The sequence below is a fragment of the Ornithodoros turicata genome, chromosome 2 (genome assembly GCF_037126465.1).
Source record: "Ornithodoros turicata isolate Travis chromosome 2, ASM3712646v1, whole genome shotgun sequence".
NCBI lineage: Eukaryota > Metazoa > Arthropoda > Arachnida > Ixodida > Argasidae > Ornithodoros > Ornithodoros turicata.
In genome coordinates, this window is record NC_088202.1 from 141,623,041 (window position 1) to 141,648,067 (window position 25,027).

At 46.3% G+C, this 25,027-nt stretch overlaps 1 protein-coding gene across 1 annotated transcript in view; it reads left to right on the forward strand.

The window, feature by feature from the left end:
- Positions 1 to 25,027, forward strand: part of LOC135386240 (cubilin-like) — a 165,110-nt gene that overhangs the window by 84,820 nt on the left and 55,263 nt on the right. Inside the window, exons 38-47 of the mRNA XM_064616049.1 lie at positions 2,691 to 2,883; positions 7,037 to 7,258; positions 9,097 to 9,267; positions 9,500 to 9,675; positions 11,033 to 11,170; positions 13,833 to 14,038; positions 16,571 to 16,767; positions 18,737 to 18,943; positions 21,627 to 21,770; positions 23,227 to 23,396. Coding sequence (XP_064472119.1) covers positions 2,691 to 2,883; positions 7,037 to 7,258; positions 9,097 to 9,267; positions 9,500 to 9,675; positions 11,033 to 11,170; positions 13,833 to 14,038; positions 16,571 to 16,767; positions 18,737 to 18,943; positions 21,627 to 21,770; positions 23,227 to 23,396 — 1,824 coding nt within the window. The remainder of the gene's footprint in view (positions 1 to 2,690; positions 2,884 to 7,036; positions 7,259 to 9,096; positions 9,268 to 9,499; positions 9,676 to 11,032; positions 11,171 to 13,832; positions 14,039 to 16,570; positions 16,768 to 18,736; positions 18,944 to 21,626; positions 21,771 to 23,226; positions 23,397 to 25,027) is intronic.

Sequence of the window (25,027 nt, forward strand, 5' to 3'; positions counted from 1 at the left end):
AAAGGAGTAGAATGGGGAGTAATTGCAGCTTCTAGTCCCCTAGATTGCAATTACTCCCCATTTTAGTCCCCTCACCCCAATATTTTAGTAAATACGTGCTCGTCGCGGATTTGATGAAATAAACGCGTGTTCGGACATATAGCTGCGCGCTAATATAGGGCTACAAAAAACAGCGTGCAAAAGACAGCGCTCATTGTTTTCGGACAGTTCACACTTGCAATGCGAAGCTAGCGCTAGCATTAGCGGACGTTCGGTGGTCGTTGATGGTTTCTCCCATCATGGTGCCTCATGAGTTCCACAGCTTGCGGACTAACCAGTTCGATCAACTATCTGAAAAAAAAAAACAGGCATTTTGGATGACGTACTCGCCGGTTCCAATTTTCTCGTCGTTCCGTGAAATGCGGAAACAAAACAATTTCACTACTTCTCCCACGTCATCGCCGAAGCGCCTCCTCATTGGCCAACACCAATATAGTGCTAATATTAGCGCTGAAAAAGTTAACACGAGCCATGTCACGTCCGGGTTCGAATCCCGATGCCGGCTGTGCTGTCTGGGGTTTTTCCTGGGTTTTCCTCAGACGATTTTAGACATACGTATGTCGGCACAGTTCCTTTAGAAGTCGGCCCAGGACGCACATTCTCCAAGGGCGACAGTCGTGACGTTGCCCACATCTGTGAGGCCGAGGCCCTTTTACCAGCACTACTACCACCACGAGCTCAACTCCTGCGAGCGTTAATTTTTGCCGGTTTGGAGCACTGCGAGGAGGAAAATATCACGCTATGCATGTCACACGATTTTTTATCACTCCACATACCACGGTTGACGGATTGACTCAAAGTATTTTCATTCATAGGCATGAATTATGTACCTGGGACTATTGGAACAGAGAGTGAAATGCAGTCCCCACTCTGTCCCCACCTTCATTTAGTCCCATGTATTTACCCTCTAAAAAGACCAATTTTTTGTGGCAACGCATTTATTCCCCAGAAGGACTAAAAGTATCCTTTTTTTTTCTTGGAATGTAGAAGGTGTAAGTCGTCGTGAACTCCTTGCAGCTTACGCCGCTCATTTCAGGAACGGCCTCTCATTGTTGCCATCCTCCATTACACTCGAAGGAGTCGGAGTCGGAAAAAGGAACTACTGTGAGTCGTCCGCCCGTAAAATTGATCCCTTCACGACTCAAGTCGCTGCGCTGCGTTTGGATGTTGGGAGCGAGATTCGAAGTCGGGAAGTGTCCGTGCTTCCCTCAGACTCCCCATTATGGTCAACGTCTTCCGATAAACTAACGCTTCTTATTGGAAAGTTTTTGTTGTAGAGTACGCAAAGCGGTTGCATACATAACAGATAGCGTTGATAGCGTTGGTGTTTCTGCGCTCTGCGCAAAGCTCTCTTTCTGTTGTGGGCGTGCGCAGTACCATCAACGCTCCCCCTTACGTACGGAAAGGGTGAGAGCGTACGATGCACTAAAACTCACTACTAAAACACTTTTTGTTTGTATCACGAAAACCGAAAGGGGACGTGCCGTTTGTCGCTCGGAATTTTGCTGAACGTTTCGCGAATTTGCGTTCCTCGTGGGCAGGGTGTGGAACCGAAACGTTTTGCGTTCAGAATTTCTTTCTGGTTCGAGAATAATGGTTCGGTTCCGAAGTAAAACAATAACGGTTCGTACCTATTCCGGCCGTGACGTCAGCACAAGCACGGTCAATTATATTTTCCACAAAATTGATTCGGATCGTCCTGTGCATGCAGTGGCAAGCTGATCAGAGACGTAGAAGGATTGTGGGAGGCTGTGAACTCCTCCATCTGCTTAAGTAGTATAGACGACTTTCACGAAGCTGAACGCAAATCCCACACAGATTTGTGGATGGAGATTTTTGCTTCTTAGCTTTACGCTACTCGTAACATTTTCTGAGGAACCACTTTGGCTCCGAAGAAAAGGCTGTGTCGAATTTGGAGGCCTTTAGAAGAAAAAAAAAGAAGTACGATGTGTTCGGGCATTCGATTCATCGTTTTCAGAGCGTTTCAGGAAATGCTTTGGACGGACGCCAGTTGACATGAAAGTGGCACAGATGATACGATGGAAGGTGGACATATGGGCTTGTTGGTCGTTGTGCACATTAAGATCGGTAAAAAAGAACTGACAAGTCTAAACCGCCGAGCGGTGGCATAGGAATAGTGATGGCCTATGAATCTAAACCTGCTTTCAAGAGGCACGCCACACTGCTTTTCAGAACGTACCTTCGAGTCCCAGATACCCTAGCTTTCCACTTGATCCAAAACCTTTCAGTCTGTGTTTCGGTCTTGCTCCGCGGCGAAAAAGAGAATTGAATTTTTCATTCAATTCCGTTTTGCAAAAAACGTTCTTTTTTTGTTTTTTCGTGGATTTTGGTTTGGCTCGACAAGCCCCTCCTGAGCATAGCGTGCCTTGAAATGCTTTTCGGAAGGCGTCCCTTTAGATCCGTGTTATGCTCCGTAGTCCCATTAAGGCCGCTTACGCAGCGGTGAGTGCATCCATTGTCGATGGATTTGCGTTGTTAAGCGCGCTCATTGCATTGCAGAGAAAGTTGTGCAATCCTTCCCTCTTCCATCGTCATGGTGAATTTCGAAAAACAAGCATATACACAATTTTGCGTAACTGTACGGTACATTGTAAAATGATTCGACTTTCGCGCTCTGAATGATATTCCAGATTTTCGATGGTGGAGACACGGAGGCATTATCAGTTGGACGGTACTGCGACGCGCAAAACATCGAACCTCTTCGCCTGCGCACAAGCTTGGCTGTGATACGTTACCAGTGCACACGTTCTAACGCCAAGTTCAAGCTCCGATGGGAAGCTGTTAACGATACCTACTTCCCTGGCATGGCACATGAGACTGCAGGTCAGTATTCAGGCGATGACTGTACAGTGGCGTCACTGGGGGAGTGCGGGAGGTGCGGTATGCACCGGGTGAGTCGGTATGCACTCGGTATGCACCGAGGTGAGTGATGCACCGGGGGCTCAAAGCGCCGCAACAGTACCTGTCTTTCACTGTGACGGCATGAGGCGCCCTCTGCGAGTACGTGTTTTTTTTTTCCTGGGATACGATATTGTTATGTATTGTAGTGATAACAAGGGTGCCTTATCTTGTGACACGCCGCGCTGATAAACTGTCACGCGATGCGAAGGGGTGCGTTCCTGGTAGCTTTAAAAGATGTGTTAGCGACGGCATCGGGGCTCTTTCCTGACTATCGGCCGGGCCGAGCGGAGCTGGGGCTCTCTCTCTTGTAACTGGTACGTAACAAATGGCTTTTTGTGGAGTACTTCTCGCTTATAGATGAGCGAACGCGGATGGCCGCGGGAGTGGGATAGCCTGCGATGCGGCAGGAAGCAAGATGTTCCCACAAGTGGCGCCCAACGTGGGGCCACTACGACACTTCCCGAACACGGAAGATGTTCCCACAGTATCCATGGAAAGGGATCAACTGTAAGGGGTGGGTGAATCTCCCGCACGGGGTGACGCGTACCCTGGTGACGCCACCGGTGTGTACCGCTTGTGTTGAAAGAACTGTAGCCGTCGGGGAGATGGGGCTGCTTCGCAGGGTTCAAACGTGCGTCGAAATCTCTACACACGGAAGATGGCGTGTCTGAGCAACTTGTACCCTTCCACCAAGTTGCCACCATCCTCGTCCGGGTTTGAACCCGCGATCTTGGGACCAGCAGGCGGACACGCTACCCACTGAGCCGCCGAAGCCGGCCCGTAGGAGAGGAAGCATCTCAGTGAAGGCTATACAGGGATACACTCGTGCTTCCTGCAGTGGGCGGTTCAGTGGGACACCCCACTCCTTTCCCTGCATCACCATCATCTACCCATCGCTCATTAATCTATGCCATCCCCTTAGGAGGAATTCAAGTACGGTAGTCGTTGAAAAAGCAGGACAACGACAGGAATCGAACCACGCATCTCTCGATTGCCTGCCGAATGCGTTAACCAATTACGCTGCGCTGGCATCTGCCCTCCGGCGACTTACCAAATAGTCTCATTCAACTAACGCACACACTCTCATCCCATTCTCTCCTACATTTCTTCTCATACATACACACACATAGATACTACACAAGTACGAGACAGCGGCACCTGGAGAACACGATGGAAAGTAACTGTTGAAAGGTTGAAACACACAACTCACAGACGAACACGAACACAAGCCTCACGTTCTTAGGCACCTTGAAGATGGCGTTCATCTGTTTGTATGTTTCAGTCTCACAGCAGTTACTTCCCATCGTGGTCTCCCCATATAGGGCACCAAGCAGCCAATTTCGAGCAGACTCAGCGCACTTTCCCCAAATACCCCCCCCCCCCCCCAACTGCGATAGGCGCTGAGCCATGCGCCCGCTCGCTAGTGTTCCAGCACTGCAGTGATAGGTTGGTAGTGCTGCCCACACGCTATTTATTCCGTTTTCATAATACAGACTCCGTAGAGGAGCTCGTCTACAAACTAGCGAGCTTGGTTCCAACCTGCTTGAACAATGCCCCTGAGTACGCTACTGAGCACCCACAGCAATTTCTGAGCTGGTGCTTTTGACTCACTTTTGAGCACTTTTGAGTCGCGCTAATTCGTGCTCACTCATCTCCTGCTTAAGCTCATTCGGTACATTGAGCGTGGGTGGGAATGTGCTCATCAGTGAGTGAGTTTTGCCACGTAAGCAGTTGGGACGTATATGTTGAAAACGCTGTCTTCCTTTAGCAGCTGTAGGGTCATTGATTCATAACACTGTCCTTTGTCCTGTAAAGGAGATGTTGCACTTCTGCATTAGTCTTGACTGGCGATGATGGAATGTTCCGGAGGGCAGGATGTGCTGGAGAGCTCCTCAATCCGTGGGTTCACTTTAGGTGTTTGCTGACAGAACTGACGGGATTGTGCCATGGCGCGCAGTAGTAGTAGTAGTAGTAGTAGTAGCAGTAGCAGGGCTGGCGGGAGGGGTGTGCAGCCGGGGATGGCGCCCTGGGACGAGGTCACTACAGGGGCCCGCATGAGCCAAGTCCCGTCGTGATCATATAAAGAAGAAATACTACTCAAGACGTGAGGAGGGGGCGCACGCATGACCCATCCCCAAGGCCCTTAATTTTTTTTCGACGGCCCTAAAAGGAGCATGGAAGTGACATTTAACATGACTCGAAATTCTGCTTCATTTGTGAAGCTGTCCACAAGGAGTCACCATGCAAAATATTGCCGATCCGCGGCGTATTGTCACTGCGCAATAAAGTTTTCAAAAGACAGTGGAGAAAGGCAGTCGGGGGCGAGGGACAAAGCCCTGCGTGACTGCTCGGGGCCTTTCTTCTTTGTTTTTTTTCTTCTTGGCTCACGCGCAGCGTATACATGTTCGAGCTGCGCCGTTGGACGTCACTGGTCACGTGCCGTAGCCCGTGATACGTCACGCCGTCTTCGGCTACTCCGATGCGCTCTTCGGATGTGGAGAGAATTTTTTAAAGGTGTGCGGAACAGAGCCTTGAGCGTGCTCTGTGGGTTGCCTGCGCTCATCGTTCATTCACAGGAGCTCATTTTATTCCTTGTAGAAGACGTTGCAGCGAAAAACAAAAAAGAATATTTTGGGGTCACTTCCCTGCTCCTTTAATAGTATAGTAGTGCGTCGTCGTCGTTGTCGTCGTCTACTGGCCGCTACAGCCCAGTGTTCTATGCTGCCATTGTAACTTTTCAACTGTTCAGGATGTCGAGAAGGACTTCATCGGCTATTTTGATTATCAGGATGACAGTTTGCAGAAGGATCCACTTGGTGGTCCTTACCCGGCTGATCTGTACAGCGCCTGCAATCATTCAGAGCCTTTCATTATCTTCTTAGCTCAACTCTCCGTTCGCTCACTCATGCTCGCTGAATTCTTACTTGGCTCTCCACCTGCACACTCATGCTCAGTTCGTTCACCAAATTGATCATGTTGATGTGTGAATTTTGCCGAGGTATGGATGTCAGGAGAGCACACCACGCTTCATGCGCTGCCACAACAAATGTCCCTCCAGTGGCAAGGAAGACATTGTTTCTCGCATAGAGCTATATACGTACGCGAAAATGCCACAAAGTTTTTAAAAAGTGGTTCATAGCACACCAAATTACGGACTGCATGGTGCGGATCAGTGGCGTGAGAATCCTCAAACTATTTTTTTCAAATTCATTAACCAATTAAGTGAAATTAATTATTTTGAATTATAAGGTTTAGAGCCAAAATATCGGTGAGAAAGTTGTAGCACGCGATATAACGTCTGTGAATAATGCGACGAGAAACGAAACTCGTTGTCGCAGACGTGGGAGGAGCTCCGAATAGCAGCACTCTCGAGCGTCCTGTTATCGAACGAAAACTAGTCACTCACAGTTCTCATTGACATTGACTCCTCGCACGTCTGCGACAGGTCCCACGTTGGTTTTTTTTTCAAACACAGAAGTTCGTCTTTGGAGACGGAAAGAAAAATGATCCACTCCAAGTACAAAGTTGTAATCAACAGGTTTCATGCCGTTGTGCCGCCTGCTACAACTTTGTCATTGACATTTTGGCTCTAATCCTTGTAATTAAAAACTAACTAGTTATTTCCACTTAATTAATTAATTAATTAAGTGGAATTAATTAATTAATTGATTAATTGATTAATTGATTGATTGATTAATTAATTAATTATATAACAAAAATAGTATCCTCACAACACTGGTAACACTATGCATCCGTCTTTTTGCTGTGTGATGAACGATTTTTTAAACCTCTGGCTCATTTTTCTTGAAATCCATTGTATAATAATGTGCCGAAAACTGTATCTGCAACGGAATAATGAGGGAGTGTCCTTTCCAACGCGCGATCGCCTTTAAATACCCTCCATTTCATGTGTAGATGTCCAACATAAATCACGCCAGGGTGATGCTTACGTCACAGTTACTGCAACTGAAGGTTGCAGGCGGAAGAGTGTTAACGGGAGTGTCCCAGGACCTAAACCTCTAATTCCATCACTGCGCATACTGTATTAAAAAGAATAATTCCACCTTCTTCGCAGGTTCGCTCTGTAGTAGAAATATCCTCCTCCATAACGCTACCGAGAAGGCCAACATCACCTCAAGAGGCTACCCGAGGATGTACGAGGAAAACGTCAATTGCACTTGGATCGTCATGGCTCCCCCAAAGCGAAGGGCTTCTTTCAAGATTGATGCCATGTCTCTGAGATCTGGTGAAGGAACAACATGGAATTGCTTTGCCGACACACTCAAGGTCTTCGACGGTAAGTGGTTCAAATGAAACGAAATTTTCCACTGAACCATCGCAAAAAAACTGACTAATTATTTTAGTGTAGCTTACAGCTCTATCGCTGCTTTCGGTATCATTAGGTGGAGCAGTTGTCACTGACAAGTAAGGTTTGTCGCAGCGACGAAAACAGAACGTAAACTCAGCGTCATTACGCGTCTGGTCACCGTGTAATAACAAATGTGGTGACATAAAACGCAGTCCTCCAATAACCTTTCTTTTAATTGGGACACTACTGCTGAATAGTTTTGTCATTGAGTTCAGGTAACCCAGTGTTCCCACTTACTCCAGTATGCTGAAGACTTGCAACTCTTGAGGGCAGTCTGTTCTCCCTCTGTGTCCCGTTAGAGTACGATGCTGACAAATCTTAGTGCGTACGGCTTCACAATCAACGCCTCTAGTACTAAAGTCGGGTCATTTTCGAGCGAAAGCAACACAACTGGTCCAACAGTCGTCCACTTACCACTTAATTAGGACACTACTCTTGAATATTTTTTATCAATGTCTTCAAGTAATTAAGTACCCCCTTACTCCAGTATGGTGAAAACTTCGAACTCTTGGGGGCAGTCTTTGCTCCCTGTTAGAGAACATCCGTGGTTTGAAGAATCTGAAACAAGAGTGAAAGAAAAAAACAACAACACGAGAATGAAAAAAGTTGCCGGTAACATTAGCATAAACCGGATGTTACTCGTGAAACGGCATGCAGTTGCAGGTGCCACGAATGTAACGCGTAACAAAGAGGAGAGGTTCTAGTGGAAGTAATATTTCTAAATGGTGCCCAAGGAAAAGCACGTCGGCATAGTACTCAAGATAAAGCGGTCTCCACATTTGTAGTCGAGCTGTAATATCCTGATTCCCGTCCGGCCGTACTGAAGCCGCTGGCGCTGATTGTACTGTCGCACTGTCGTAACTTATAGACAAATGCTAGGGACTATACGACACGGGCTACAATCCCCATTTTTTTCTTTCAATCATCATCATCATCATCACTATACGACCAACATCTGTGTCACACATCACGCTAAGAACATAAGGAGCAAAAATCTCTGTTCAGGCGTGCTGCTAAGCAAGCGACCGTCACACACGGCCAGCCAATGCATGATTCATCGCGGGAGCAGGAACGCCCAATAAAGTTACTTTCTCACTGTTCCTATAACTTCGTCTTGCAGTCTTCATAGAAACCTGTCCCGGTACCGAAACTTCCCCCAAACTTGTAAACTGACTCCACTTCACTTCCAGTTGCCATAAGTCCAAGTTGAACTGGTACCAGTTCACTTTCTGGTTGCCACCAGACCAGCTTGAACTGGTTCCACACAGTGGCCAATTGCCACCAGCCGAGCGCGAACTGGTACCAGTTCACTTCCCAGATGCTACCAGCCCAGTTTGAACTGGTACCAGTTTACTTTCCAGTTACCACCTGTTTGGTACCAGTTGGTTCCAGTTGACCACCTGTTGGTGCAAACTGGGAACGAACTGGTGCCAGTTGACTTCCCAGCTCATTTTTTCGTCTGGGTCTGTGTGCTTTTCCAATATGGCGGACTTTCGGCTTTAAAAAACGTTGTTCAGTTCGATTTTTATAATTGTTTTTATATTACAGGTTGTTTTTAAGTGTGAGTCGATGCCTAATCTTTCGCTCATTCGAGTGGTGCTATTTTGTACAAAAAATAATTATCTTTTCTTCCGTTATCAGTCGTGCAGTACAATGCATGCATGATGCCATATGAACCACATCCCCTTTAAATCTTATCAAGAGTGGTACATTGAGAACGAAATATCTTATGTGAAAATTAAGAGCAAGGAGTGTGTCGCTTGCAGTGACTCCCTGGACGAACGGCCCACAACGGCAGCTGCTCCTATCTTGCGGAATGCCGTCCACCCTCCCGCCACCTGTGTCTGGCTCGGGACAGTCCGTAAGGGTAGTGTTTGTGACGAGCCTCGCTTACGGTCGTACCAGGGGCACTGGTTTCACAGCTACAGTTTCTTCAGGTAGGCTACCGGGGTAGTTCAAATAAAAACGGAAAATTCTCCGGCGTTGTGCAGAGAACGTCGAGATGATGTTCAGAGAAACATCTATATGTAGTCAGCCCAGGACATGTTATCTGATCACATGATCTGAAGATTGCTCAACGAGACGCAATGGGATGATCGGAGGATTCTAGACCATATTGCATATGGAAGAGGCGTCCAGCAAAAATATGTATCGACGGGTACTTTTCAGTCTGTGGGGGCAACGTCACAGATACATCTGGAGTCCTGGAAGACTCGGACATTCTGCCTGGTGAAGTCGATTGTCAGTGGCTCATCAGTCCAGGTCGGCGACGCAAGTTGAAGCTCACTCTCGAGAGCTATAACATCCCTTCGAGCGATGGTGTCTGCAGGGACAACGCTATTCAGGTTAGCAGCATTGTGAAGGCTTCCAAAACTAATTTGTGCGAAGATGCGCGCCACTACGTGGACTACGCGTTACTCATTTTGAGCGACGCCGACCTTTTCGAATAAGTACGCGGGTCCGTGAACTTCCGGCGGCGTAGCCTTCTCCCTTGCTTCAACGCATGCATGTGCAGAGAGGGGTGGAGACGCGACACCTCAGCGAAACAAAAATGTGGAAATGAAAACAGACGCTCTTATGTCATATATGACTTGATTGGAACACCAAATTTAGAGATACAACCCCACTCATCAAGGTGTAATATTGCAATAACAAGGTCCCGTCCTATGTCCAGCTGCTGGGACAGCAGTGCAGACGATACGTACGCGTGACGTCACGGACACGTGAACGTTACATCTCTCAGGTCCCGAGCAATTGGAAGAAACCCCTGTAATTACAAAATGGCTTCACTCCTTTCCTTTGAGAAAAGTCGTACTATACACGGTGTAGATGCGTGGGTGTGTGTGTTTTATAAAACAGCATGTCATAGCAACGCTGATGCCATCTTGGTATGCAACTGGCGATTAATCAGCTAAACTTTATGAATTCAGATGTTTTCAGGAGAATGAGAAATAGCAGAATTGGAGCCAGGCATTATTAAAATCCATCGCCCTTGTTGAACACCCTGAGAAGCGAACGTACTTTGACATAAAAATTTCAAAATCTTGCAATGCAAGTGTGCCAAAACCAGAAGTACGCGCTACTCGTGCTTTGGAGCACATGCTCTGGAGCAATGAAACTGATTCGAGTAAGCGATAATTTGTTTTCCAGATAGACAGCACTCCGGACCAGATAAGGCGAAGGTCACGCCGTATCTGCGCTCGAAAAGTGCATAGTTGTGGTTTCAGCTCATTTGCGCAGCGAAATTTTGCAACTTGCATCTCAACGTACGTTCTCTTCTCAGGGTGTTTAATAACGACGATGGATTTAAAAAATGACTGGCTCCAATTCTCCTATCTCGCATGTCCCGGGAAAACATCTAAAAAACAATTTAATTAATGAATCTTAGCTAATTAGTCATCCAGTAGTTGCGTACTAAAAATGCCCTCATGGCAGCATAATTCGCCTGCCGAACTGGCATCAGCGCTGCTCCCGTAGCTTTTTTATAAAAAATATCTTACGAATAAAAAAAAAATTGTCTTGTGGTCAGTGAAGTTGACGTACACTTTCCTTTATTGCTACATTACACTTCGACAGTAGTTTTTTGAATAACCTAGTCCCCCCCATATGCCAAAATTGTACTAGTAGTTAGGCGGGTTATGATCACTATCTGATTCCATGGGAGCGTAGGCCTGCACTGCTCCATGTCGTTCGTTTTCACAGATTTTGAATGGTGGTTATGAGGACTCTCCTCCTTTGGGACAAGGAAGGTTTTGCGGTACCAGCTCCTCAGATGTGACCCTGCCAGAAACGACTTCGGATAAAGCATTCGTCATCTTCCGATCATCTGTAGGTGGAGCGGTAAGCCTCATGATATGTATACTTCCTATCAGGGAGAGTCATCGCACGAAGTGTAACGTGACTACCAGGTGATCACTACAGGATGTACCTTTCTAGATGTTTCAACATTTCGCGGTTTAGATGTCTCACGTACGTCTGTGAGGCGCTGCACAACCGGAATTGGAGTGCTTCCGTCATATGTGTCCCGTCCGTCCATCCATTATACTACTTCATCATCGCACCAACGCACTCTTCCCGGGCACATGATAGTCGTGCCATCGATGCCGGCTGCGTAATTCCAAAACACTACCCAGAGCAACAGACCGTGCCTTCTCTACTCTTAGCGGATGATAGGTGATGCTCTGGCAACCTACGTTGTCATGGCGACGCCGAGACGTCACTGCCTTTCGAGTGGTTTCAAATATCGTTGGAGAAAAGAATGCAAGGATCTTTCGTCAACGTACCCTTCCACTTCTGCGGCCGAACTTTCTATAAGCAGTGTTAAATTGCAGATGTTGGCCGTGTGGTGCTTTCCAAGTTGACTGATTGTGTTAAATCAGGACCTGTGATTCACGATGAAAAGAAGGATTCTTCTTGGCATGGGGAGAGAGTGGCCAGCCAGTTTTAATGGCTTGGTACTCCTAAGGTAGGATACAAGCCATGCATTGGCCGTCGACGAAGGCAGTCTTTTCATGTTCATTATTTGAAATGAACTGTGAGAAAAAATGTGTCGTGCGTTTGGCACGCTCAGAGCCAGCAGAGCTGCGAAGACTGGTGGTGCTTGTAGTGTGATGATTTCCATCGAACTGAGATGATAGCGACATTTCAGGAATGGTGAATACATTTCTCAATGTTATAGCCATGAAATGTACATAAGACTGTGATATCATTCAGGCAAACCGCTAGCGCAAATGGGAGGTACATGCATGGCCAGAAAAACAGAATCGGAACGCAAAGGGGATGCTTTCTTTAGTTATGAAAATAATTTCGTGTCACACAAAGGGCACGTATGTGGCAGTTTTAATTTCCAGTTGAGAGTGGTGCACCATATAAAGGTGTCACCTCTGGTCTGTCCGTGAAAAGCGCCGACGTATGTTTCAGTATTGCTCTATAGCAACTAATTGCTGAGTATGTCTCAGCCTCTCAGGTATAATTATGTGTACGACGCGCCCACTGCTCTCACACTGCTCGTCGCATATTTATGAGCATAGCAAGCTGGAATTTGGTCAGTGAACATGTTCAATTTCCTACAGATAGCACCCAATCTATTTGTATTTAAACGGAACAAGGAAAAAAACGCAGTCATCTAATCTTTCTTGTTTTCGGTGTATATATTTTCCGAGGTATTACGAGATAGAGCAAGGATAAGTGACAAAAAGAAGGATCTTGTTATTTTTATATGTTGTAAGTCAATTCAATCTTGTGCTACTGTAATTTGGTTTGGCCTTCATTTTTACCGTGCTTCGAGAGGTCTCGAGAATTGTAAACACCGGAAAGCGGAAGGCGGCTGTTTGTGCTGACGTAACAGCAAAACTATAGTAAATAAAAAGACCATAACAGTTCCCAAGCTCTAATCCAGAAGTTGTGGACCATTGTTCGTCATTTTACACCACCACTACGTCTCTTGATACGATGTCTCAGCTGATATCTTGCATGGTTCAGACTTCAACATATCGCACGACAGGAAATCGAGCCATGAAATTACAAATTACATGAAATTTTTTCCACTGGGTGCTCCGCTTTATGTTTCTGATGTCATTGATGTAATCGTACGTACTAAATAAAAACGAAACAAAAACAAAACAGACTAAAAAAGTATCGCTGACGAGACACCCAACTGGAATAGATATCTGCTTTCTTTCCCTCCATCGATATTTGAAACCGGTGGAAATGCAGTAGCGTCTCGGCGTGGCCATGGTAATACAGGTCGCCAGACGATCAGCTATCGCCCGCTAAAGCTAGACACAGCGCGATCCGTTGTACAGGGTAGTGTTTTGGAATTACGCATACCGGCTCTGTACCTCTATTTCACTCTTACCTCTTTCAGTTGTTTTTTTCACTTGATTTTATTTCATTGATTTCGTGGTTCGTCTTTCTGCTTGTGCAACTTATCATATGACAGGCAGACCCTTACACAATTGTACCAAAGAACGTCCTTTTGTGTCCACGTGTCCCTTCGATTACGCAACATTACACGTTGTATGGCTTGCCACAGCGTTAATTGGTGTTAAAAAGAAAAATATAGACATTGCACAACTGTACATTGGGTCGGCCACTCCAGCACGGCGGCGACCTTTCGCTACCAAGGATTCTGAAAACGATGTTTGTTCCACAAAATTAATAAAGCTGTGCAGGAGATCACAGAAACGAAAACATGTTGATATGCTGCTAGCCAGTCACCGAGTACTTTCTTGAGGTCAAGAGGGCCATCGCCGTCTCTGTCCAATGCATTCTGGAGAACTTCACAACACGCTGCGAACCACTCGAAGCTGAGTGGTACGTGCTGAGTGTCCTCTGGCATTCCGCATCGCATGCCGACTGTTGAGGGAGATACGATCTAGAAACGCATGACTCTGTCAGGGTGACTGAATGGCTTGCCATTGCTGCTGAGCATTTCTATAACTAACTGGTCAATAGCACAGTTCGAGAAACAAGTTGATTTTCACTTTTCTTCCTCTTGTAGCGTTTCAGGCTGCGCTGGGAAGAAGCATTGACCGACTGTGGTGGCAGGGTTGAACTGACCACAGAAAGTCCGCAGCACGAGTTCCATTCACCAGGGTACCCTCACCAGGGACCTCCACATAGCACAGAATGCTATTGGCTCCTTCAGGCTCCGCCAGGAAAACGAATCGTGGTTGACTTTCCTACAGAGCTCCACATGCGACAGGGGTAAGTTGCATACCAGTGTGGAGAATACTGAAAAATCAAACGGTACTAGCGACGAATGGACTTGGGAGCGCGTTCGACTCTTCCAGTAAAAATGGCGCTCCAAACTTATTCTTGTTGTCTTCACGGCTTTAAATACTATAGAATAAAATATAGAATAAGATACTATAGAATACTATATGGAATATGAATATGTCTCATATAGAATATCTCATACTACAGAATAAAAAATAAGTATAGTTTCTCTATATGGTTCAGAACTTGTGTGTACTGACAAGGGAATATCCTATTCCACAGTACAAGGCGTACGCACGCGCGTGAAAGCGAGCTCACTTTCTGACAATAGCCAAGGTATCCCTTGCTGTCCCCTGCTATCCCCTGCTGTGGGTTTAGCCACGAACTGCTGACTCCGAGGCAAACTGAAATGATGTTAGGGCATTACAGAAAATGCTGCAGGTATACTCTCTTGCACAGCCGCCGAGACAGGATCGCGACGCCTCTTCAAATTGCTGTTCGTCCTCCCGCGGACAGCGCCGAAATGGCACAGAATGATCCGCTCCAGTATTGGCCTGACTCTGCTGAAGTTCAGCAAGCTAAGATTATCATTGCTTTAAGCTTTTCTGATTGCCAGTGAAGTAGAGCAACGTCTAGGGCATGCTTCTCAGTGTGGTATGGTACACAGGAAATACATAGGATGAAATTTCTGCATACCCATATTCTGCTGTGGCATGAAACGATGACAATGACAGAGGTGGACGCTGGCCTTACTGCACCCGGAAGCTGCGGCATGTGTTGTGTGCGAGCCAAAACTGCCCCTGGACGCAGTGTGGGTACCCCATTTTACGCTTTACCTGCAGCGTCACTGAATTTCGATTCGAAAACAGCAAAACTGTGAAACGCAAAGATGAAGACATCATTCTGAATGACGACGAGTTCTGAGCATCGCTGACGTACGTACATGCATACGTACATGTCTCATCTTGCCCAACATGCTCCTATGCATTCATGCTTTCATACATAGGGGAAGGTGGGGGCAAGATAAGACAGAAAATTGCAATTGAATATGAAATTTTTATTTTTTGTGTTGTTAAAACCTAGTCAGAGACACATTCAAAGAGGTCTAGCGCTTCTGATATGTAAATCAGAACGCAATTGGCACTGCCGGCAAGATTCTCAGTCGCTGAGCTGACAGCGGCACCAGGCTGGTTGCAACCCGATATCGCAAATAACGCGATTGTTCGGAAGCGGATTGCGAGTAGGAAGACCACAGTTTGTGACGCACAGCCTGCCTTCATAACCGACTCAAGTGATGTCGGTCCGCACACTGTTGCCCACACACTGGAGCCGGCTGCAAAATCCCATTAAAATCATTTTCTAATGTTTCCGACTGTTTCAAAACCAAAACGAAATATCCCGGATACATATATTTTACGCACCGACTATTGCGATCGCATCTTCAGTTCAACCGCGCTTTTTTTCTTCTTCTTCTTTGTCCGGACAGCGCATGCCTAGAAAGCCCAGGTTCTCGGGTGACATGACCATGAGATATGTAAAAAGCATCAACTTGTTCATGTACTTTTCTCCATGAAAACTGGAACAAATGCCAAAAACTAAGGAATAAGTTAGGGTGGCAACGGGTCACCAGCTCCGGTGGCGCAGCGGTAACGCGTGCGCTTGGAGACTGGGAGGTCCGCGGTTCGAATCCGCGGGCCGGCTGTGCCGTCTGGGGTTTTTCCTGGGTTTCCCTCAGATGTGTAATAGGCGTATGCCGGCACAGTTCCCCTGAAGTCGGCCCATGGACGCAGCTATCCTCCCCCCGAGCGGATTCCGCTCGGTCTTCCACTTCACCCTTTCCTCTCCTCCTCTCCACCACCTTTCCCTTCCCGAGAAACATGCCGCCTAATCAGGCAGGCAGACCTCTCGGGTTCCTCCCAACGACACTCCTCCTCCTCCTCCTCCGTGGCAACGGGTCAGTTTAGTAGTTGCGGGTAATGTGGGTGTACCCATACTACCCGCGTACGCAATCCGAGTACACTGGAATTTTGCCCGCATCCCGTGGCAATGCTGAATTTCTACCCGCAAATCGCGAAACTGCGCGAGTATCTGCGGATAAGCCGTACTCCTCTATAACAATAAACATAAAATAATATGGGGTGATGTCAACTACTCCCATTACGAACGAGAACGTTATACTATAGCACACTCTTAAAAATGAACTTCACCGCATAGCGCGCTCCTAGCCAACCACGATCTCGAATGATATCGTTATCTGCCCTGATTTGTTGAAAACGGGAGGAGTACGCCTTTTTTGTGACAATTATGAACAGCATAAGTGTCACAAAAAAGGAGTACGCCTCCCGTTTTCAACAAATCAGGGCAGATAACAATATCATTCGAGATCATGGTTGGCTAGGAGCGTGCTATGCGGTGAAGTTCATTTTTAAGAGTGCACTTGACGAAACCAAAAGAAACGTTTTGAAACTTGATTGTGCTTTCGTCAACTATCAGGTATTTAATGTAGCTTCACGTGTACAGATGTCGTAACGAAGGCGCCATGACAGACTTCGTGCGAGTGTTGGATGGCGGCACGGAAGTGAGTCCTGAACTGGGCACCTTCTGTGGCGAACAGCGTGTTGGGGGCGTTACCTCCACCGGGAACTTAGTCCTTGTGCAATTCGTCCAAACGGGTAGCGGTGATAACTACGCCGGATTCACTGCCACTGCAAGGATTGGTAAGTATTTCTGTACGGTATTTGTATTGTGCATTTATGTCACGTCCGAAGAGTTTGAGCCTGAGTTTGATTATTGATATACTGTCAACCCTCGATTTATGAACCTTCGATTTATGAATTCCCTCGTTTTATGAACACGAGCACGCGGAACCAAACTTTTTCCATTCATTTTTCCCTCGTTTTATGAACATCGATATTCGAATAATGAACAGAATTTCTGGGAACCAACTAGAAGTTGCCCAACGTTTTTGCCCGCAATTTATGAACGGATCGTTCCGAGGTCAACAGAAACCTTCAAAGGGATTATTCCTTGGTCTTATGAATGACGCCTGAACGGACAAAACGTTTTCCAGGTATTGCACCCTCGGTTCTTAACCCCTCGGAATCCGAACAACAAACGGGTTTTCAGGGGTCGCACAAGGTGCGACCAAGTGTTCCTGACCTCAGGTGATGAATAAGGTGGTCGCTGTCACCCGTAGATTAATAAACGGAGATTAAAAATCCCGGAGGAAATCCGAGAGCAGTCCAGTGCGAATGTGGTGACATCTCTTCTTTCCAAGATTGAAACAGCGGAAGGCATGGTCCAAAGCAAAATTAAACAATTAGTGTTGCATAATAAACAGAGTGTGAATGCGCTAACGTCTGTTCTTTGTGAGATTGATACAGCAGAAGGCATGGTCAAAAGCAAAATTACACAATATATGGCATTATAAACACAATCCCAACTCGGAAATACTGTTCCATTTGCTCGATAGTACTCAGTTAACAGAATTTTCGATTTATGAATCCCTCGATTTATGAACGATATTTCGGGGAACCGAGGGTGTTCATAAATCGAGGGTTGACTGTATATGTAACGGAAGTCCAATCCAATTCAATCCATGTAATGGAAAAATATGAACTGTAGAGCCAACCAGACACCACCTAGACTAGACAGGAGGCCAGGGTAACGTCATCCTACTAGACGTCGGCCAATTACACGAACGCGGTGTCCTGGCGTTGGAAAGAAGTCATCCCAATAGAACATGAGTCAGTTGATGTTTTGAGGATCGAACACATACAAAGGACAAATACCTGGCTCACCTTTTCAGTGGCTTCCCTCTTTCATCATCCCAATAGTTTAACGTATCACAAGCGCGATGGGATATTGGAGAGTCCTTCTCTTACAGATGAGTCGGGCGCGCTGGTTTATAGTGTTGCATCCAGCGTAGAACTCTAAATTCAATTATGAGTGCTCGAGGAAGACCGCAATGTGTTTTTTTTTTCTTTTTGTTGTTTTTTGTTCGTAGTTTAAGTATGACACGGAGGTATAATACCGTGAATGTCGCGGTGCTTAAGCTAGAACAGACTTTCTATTTTTCTCTTTCTTTATTTCTTCTTTTTGCCGAAGCGGAAACGGAACCCGACATCGAAATACCTGAGAAACGTAAGATGTAGTGCTTCAGGAAACGGAAACTGATGCCAAAATTCTGTCTCTGGCTTGCATCAGACACAGCAATGCCAACATTATTAATTTTGGTAACAATCCTTGATATAAATATCCCGACGACTGTAGCATATCCTCAAGTTTGAGGAGCTCTTTGATAAGGGCAAAAGGAACGAGGAAACAATGAAGAACAGGACGAGATCGTCCTGTCCAGGAGTCTGAGCTGAAGACCATCTCGTCTTTTTCCCGTCGGACAGAGTCTGACTCGTCCGTATTCTGTCCCGTCTTGTTCTTCCCTGTGTCTTACACCTCGAAAAGGACGACACGTTTGACGAACTCCTAAGACTAGACGAGAGAGAGTTCTGACAAGGTAAAGTCCGTCCGAATCGTCCTGTGCAGCCTCCTCATCCGCTTTCGTATTTGTCCTGGAACTCAAGGAAATGCTACAGTCGTCGCAAATACACCAGCTACCTTGCGCTACAAATATCCCGTTAGCTGTGTCTTGCTTCTTCTACGTAATCACGAGTACGTCGCTGTACGCAGGTGAATGCGGTGGAACCGTGTGGGGAGGTTCAATTCCGGAACTAATCCAGAAGTTGCGGTCAGGTGTCGCATTCGACTGCGAATGGCAACTGATTGGAGCGGTATCCGGTGCCGGAGTCAGGTTCAGGGTGAGCTACCTCTCCCTGCCAGAGAGTCCGGGATGCTCAGGTGATGACTACTTCGAAGTAAGGGAAGGCAACGCTACAGGTAGGTTCACTGACATATTTATTAATTTTATTGTTACAGTGCCGATGTGTAGTTTCACTGGCTACGAATAGATACTCTCGTCCATAGTAGCACGGAACGCAGTACTTTAGCGACACACTGTGGAGTACAAAGCTAGCTCCTATAACTTGATTGGAAACATCACCTCTAGTCGCCCAATATCCGAGGAACCGAGTGTCTAAAGTGTTAATTAGAGTGGTTGTGACATTTTGGCAGGTAGCATTCATTACATCATACACAGGACCTCAGCTTATAAAGAAAGACACATAATTTCTATACGTGCGGCGAGAGAGAAACACATGAACACATTTATGCATCATGCTTAGGGTTGTCAATCGGGATATCCCGAAATCCCGGGATCCCGGCCAATTTGTGACGTCCCGAAGTCCCGGGATTTCTTCCGGAAAATCCCGGGATTTCGTAGAGCACATAAAAAAAGGAAAATCAGACACCTGTAGGCCATCAGGCACAGACTCACGCCTTCGCAAGGAAATTGCACTTTTTACGACTGGAAGTGGCAGAGGACTGCTGCCTACACGTGACATACGGTCGTTTGCTGACTGACGTATCTTCTAGCGCAGATGCTGGACGGACCTTCAGTTCGGCAGCCAGTATTTTCGCAAAAGTTCGCTCCGAACTGGGGGACACCACCCTCGACGCTCTTTGCTTTCTCAGGTCGTGTGCTAATCATTGTACAATGTGATTGAATGTGATAGCACGCAGCGACGCTGTTTCGTAAACTGTTTAGTGTTCCGTTTCTTTCAATTTTTTTCCATTCTTTTTGTGTGTGTTCCTTATTCAAATGGAATGTAACACCGTTTAAGGAAATTATAAAGCAATATTTACCATTACTTCGAGTGTAGCGGGACTCGCTTTCTGTTCACGTGCAACACTGAAATGCACGTGAATAGAAAAGGAGTGGCATTGTCATAGCAGAAAAAAAAAATATAAGAATTTGGCCGTCACTATTTTACCAATGTGCTTACACTGCGAATTTTTCGAGTGCTTTCCTTCAGGAAAAGGTGGAATTGACAAAGCGCACATGAACTGAGTTCGCACAACACGCCGATATAGTCACTTGAGGTAAATGGACTTTGTTAGATAATGGCGGGTTACATAATTCTGACCCGCGCAGGACTATACTTGGAGGCACCATCTGAACTCGTCACAATCCCAAAATCCCGCCCCAGGATCCCGGGATTGACAAGCAAAAAATTCCGAAATCCCGGGACTGCAAAAATGGCTCGGGATTGTCATGCTTTAACGTCAAAGGAGCGAGAGCTTACACCATTCCCTTTGGTAGTTGTACACTCTTAAAAATGAACTTCACCGCATAGCACGCTCCTAGCCAACCATTATCACGAATGATATCGTTATCTGCCCTGATTTGTTGAAAACGGGAGGCGTACGCCTTTTCTGTGACAATTATGAACAGCATAAGTGTCACAAAAATGGCGTACGCCTCCCGTTTTCAACAAATCAGGGCAGATAACGATATCATTCGAGATTACGGTTGGCTAGGAGCGTGCTATGCGGTGAAGTTCCTTTTTAAGAGTGTAGGCCCGTCAATTCCTTTGGGCTACACTCTTAAAAATGAACTTCACCGCATAGCACGCTCCTAGCCAACCATTATCTCGAATCATATCGTTATCTGCCCTGATTTGTTGAAAACAGGGGGCGTACGCCTTTTCTGTACAATTATGAACAGCATAAGTGTCACAGAAATGGCGTACGCCCCCCGTTTTCAACAAATCAGGGCAGATAACGATATCATTCGAGATAATGGTTGGCTAGGAGCGTGCTATGCGGTGAAGTTCATTTTTAAGAGTGTACTTCACTGGGGCCCTATTCTCGTCAAAAGTTATTGCCCTCGATTACTTTACGTTATGGTCGACATCACATTCAGGACACCGTCTCGTGCTCTGCCCACGTTGATCTGAGGATACCATGAGGACGCTATATAGTGCCAAAATGACATGTTGAGGATGATTTGAGGATCAGATTCACCGTCCTGTGTATGTCACATTAGTCCATGCATCGTCTTAGGATGTCCTTCGGATGACAGTGTGTTGTTGGGGTATTGGTACTGCTGGCCCCCTCTGAAGTGCTTGCTTAATACTGCACCTCTCCACTGTGGTACTCACCACCATATTACACTGCTGTTCTGCATTACTTGTACTGTTCTGCTCTATTTCTAACCAGGCTCTTACCCAACTCATCCTCTACACTGCTCTTCCAGGGTAGTGGAACAATTTTCTGCAACCTTCACGTACAACAGTACTCTGCTACGATGTTTCTTCAAACCTACTCTATCCTATTACAATTTATGATACTTCCTCATTACCGTAAATTGCTGAGCCTGATTGCAGAATTCAGAAAACCCCGTGGTCCGTTTGCATTATTCCTCATTATCAATTTATCTTTGGTCCACGCTTCGCAGGGCGGTTCACTGGGGCGAAGCCTATGTAGCCATTTTAATCCAGATATAAGCAGATATACACTTTTCTTTTGTTTCTCGGGACTCGCTGCGCAGTCTGGACTTACAAGGTGTACTGCTTTCGGGTAGCGATGGGAGTAGCCAGCCCAGTCCCCCTCCCGAGTGCCATCTCCATCTTTTTCCTTATCGTCTGATCGAATGGTTCAACATGGAAATCTCACTTTCCAGGACCCGTTCTATCTCGCATATGTGGGGCTAATCAGTCGATTGACGTGTCGCCGAGAGACAACAAGCTATTCGTCCATGTAAAGACAAGGGGAGCTCCCCCGCTAAGCCCGGCGTTCAGGCTTCATCTGTTTTTCCTAGGGAGAGGTAAGTACGGAAATGACGTCTAGCGCCGAATTGAGCTCGTTGTCTGTATCATGGGCGAGTTGCCACAGAGCCTATTTGAATATACATCACCTGTCACAACTTCAAGATCCAGCGAAGGCCCCCTTCATTTCTTTTTCCTTTTTCTTATTGGAAAAATTTTCGAAGGCCCTTCTGGCTAATGGTTCAGATGCGTTAGGACATTGATCAATGCCATCACGACCATCGACCTCATCATGTCTATCATCCTAATCAGGTCTTTAAAATCTAGGCTAGTAGAATGTATATGTGAAATCCATTACGATAGCGCTTGCAATTATTGAGTGTTGTCCTTCAAACCCAGTAAACTGTAGACGTCGAAGAGACTTCCACCTGATATCCCAAATTGGATGTTTGGATATCCCATGGATCATTGCAGAGAGTCCGTGAACGTCCCATGTACGTCCTGGCCACTATGGCTTGTCCCACTTTTTCCACATTCCACGAACGTCCCAGAGACGCAACTGCGGGATATTTGGATATTCACGGGATGTTCTCAAATCTGCACATATTATTGCTATAAACGTGTTCTTTCATAAATGTGCTATACTTTGCAGTACTACATAGTATAGCACGTGGGTGCCATACGTTCTCATTAGATACGTAACAATGTTTTATTTCAAGGATATAGTATGCCCAGGTTTTTTGGCACCATAAGCGTATTGTAGCGTTCTGCATGAATTCTTAGGATAATGCCAATCTATCTGTGGGGGCCCCGGCCCACAGTTTGCTATAAGCACATGAGTGGCGCTCACGTCACTTCGTGACGTACAAGTGCTCAGAAAGTAAGCCATAAGTTGATCCCCGCCGTCTCCGTAGCAGACGAATTTTCTGTACGAAATAAAAACCTCGCTACGCTGATGCTGCGTCGCACTGACCTGATTACGTTACGCTATGTGATGTGGACGGCCCTCCAATGTCACGCTGTAACGCTCGTGACTGATTTTTAAGGACAGTTTTGTCAATTAAATTTTGCAACGATGAGACACCGTCCGAGTATCAAAGAGAGGATACCCTCTGAGACGCACCTGGGTCTTGAAATCCTCAGAGCGTGAATGCGGAGGAACGACAGGGCCCCGTAACCTGGTGGCAGTTAGGCAGTTGTTTGGAAGGCGTTAATGAGTATTTTTCTTGCCGACTTTCTAAAGAGGTGTTTGCATTCGTGCAATGTTTTTTTTTTTAGTAGTGGTTTTGATTTGCCACGTCCCACATTTATTCAACGCACGGTAGATACGGAAATGCACCCGTGAGGTCACGTGGAATAACGAAGTCGGGTGATTTACTTTACTCCAGATAAATTTGAATGGCTCCTATGGTCCATTATGGCCCATGGTTACAGAAAATCTTATGGCTAGTGAGAGTAAATGGTCTTTATAATATGCTGTGCCGCGTAGTAAAGCATGGTTCGCAACGCGCGCAGCTTGCGGGGGTACTCTGGCGGCCACCGAAGGAGACTTCCAGACGCCGGGTTTCCCAGCACCGATGCCAGTTCGCACTGCCTGCCGTTGGGCCCTCAATGCAGCTGCGGGACGACGGATCACCGTGAATTTCCTGGAGGGTGATATCTCCAACTGCGACAGCACACTGACGGTAACGTTTGGACAAAATGATTTACCTATGGCGCTCAGTATCAACCTGACACTGATTTAAAATCGACGTTATGTCCAGTTTAGGAGAGAAAAATCGTTCTTCCAGTGTTGTTCAGTCGTCAAAGTGCAAAGTCAGACACGTCTATGTTGTCCTACACGTAGTATAAGAATGCTTCAGGGTTTCTTTTTGCAAGATTGGTTTTAGCTAAATATTGTACAAGTAGTATAGACCTTTCCCTGTTTGTAAGCAAATGACGTCATAGTGTTCGACAGCGCCATCAATTTGGTAGAGTTGAATTACGATCGACGTTGTCCCTAGGATCGTCTCTGGAGTCTTATTCTAACATTTTTCACACAAGTTCAGGATCCTGTGGGGATATTTCCAGGATGTCATTTCTGTCCCACAGTGACATCCTCAGGGTGAGTGAGGGATGTCAACGTGTTCTTAGGGATGCTGTTTGCATGTACTCGCTCCAATCAGAGGCGATCGCAAAGGCCTTCCCCCTTGCTTCCGGGTTGATTTGACAATACGCGACGCTGGGTCAACACGACCCGACAGTGTTTATGTAAGCGAGGCGGACTCGACAAGCCAACTCGACCTGCTCCTATTGATTAATGTAAACGCGACTAATGTGTTGTACAGATGGCTGCAAACCCACACATCATACCGTACGTTCCCTGCAAATGGGTGCAGTAAAGTCGCATCAGTCACAGGTCATCAAGACCAGGGGCTCAAGCTCCAAATCGAGTCGCGGACCACAATCACCTTCGACGATATTATGAAGGTCCCGGCAGAAAATAAATGCCTGTAATGATCGCAAAATTTCCCACCATAAAAAGTATATTCGAAAACATGAGCCGTGCAGTTATTGGGCACTCAGTGTATGCACCATTAAGCACTGAAAAACTTCATTTGACACACCAAGAGAAAAAATAAGCTGCCTTTCCAAATCGGGCACTGTAAATTTGAAAGGTGCTTCAAGTTCTTCGTACATAGTTCTTCACGAATTATTATTCAGACGTTCGGGAGCATTGAAATGGACCTCTCCCTGTTTGTAAACAAATGACGTCATAGCGTTCGACAGCGCCACCAATTTGGTAAACTTGAACTACGCTCGAAGCTAGAGGGCGAACAAGGCCGCTCCCGAAAGCCATGGTTTTGAGGTCATCACGATGGCCCCGGAAACGAACGCGAAGTTCAGTCCGACTTTTCTTTCAATAGGAGGCAGCTAACAACTGCCTATTCGTGGAACCCAGCCCTTCCAATTTGTTCCGGTTTCAGTCTGTCTACCAATGTCATGATAACGTTTCTCAGGTAGAGTTCTGTTCGGCCGTAGAACTGAACTACAAAAACGACATCTCTGCTGCTCTCATAGCTTTTTGATACAAATTCTGTAAGGGCTAAAAAACACCCTGTATGGGAATACTCGCATATGTGGTTGGTAAAATACCCGCTGCGTGGTCGAGCACACACAGCATCCGTTTGCTGGTAGATGGCTCGAATCCAACCACTGCCTGTGCTGTCTTTGGGTTACCCTTGGGCCTTTCAGCAGTCTTTTGTGACAAATGTAAAGCCAGTTAATGTGATAGTCAACGTTATCATTATATTACGTTTAAGCACAACGTATATGG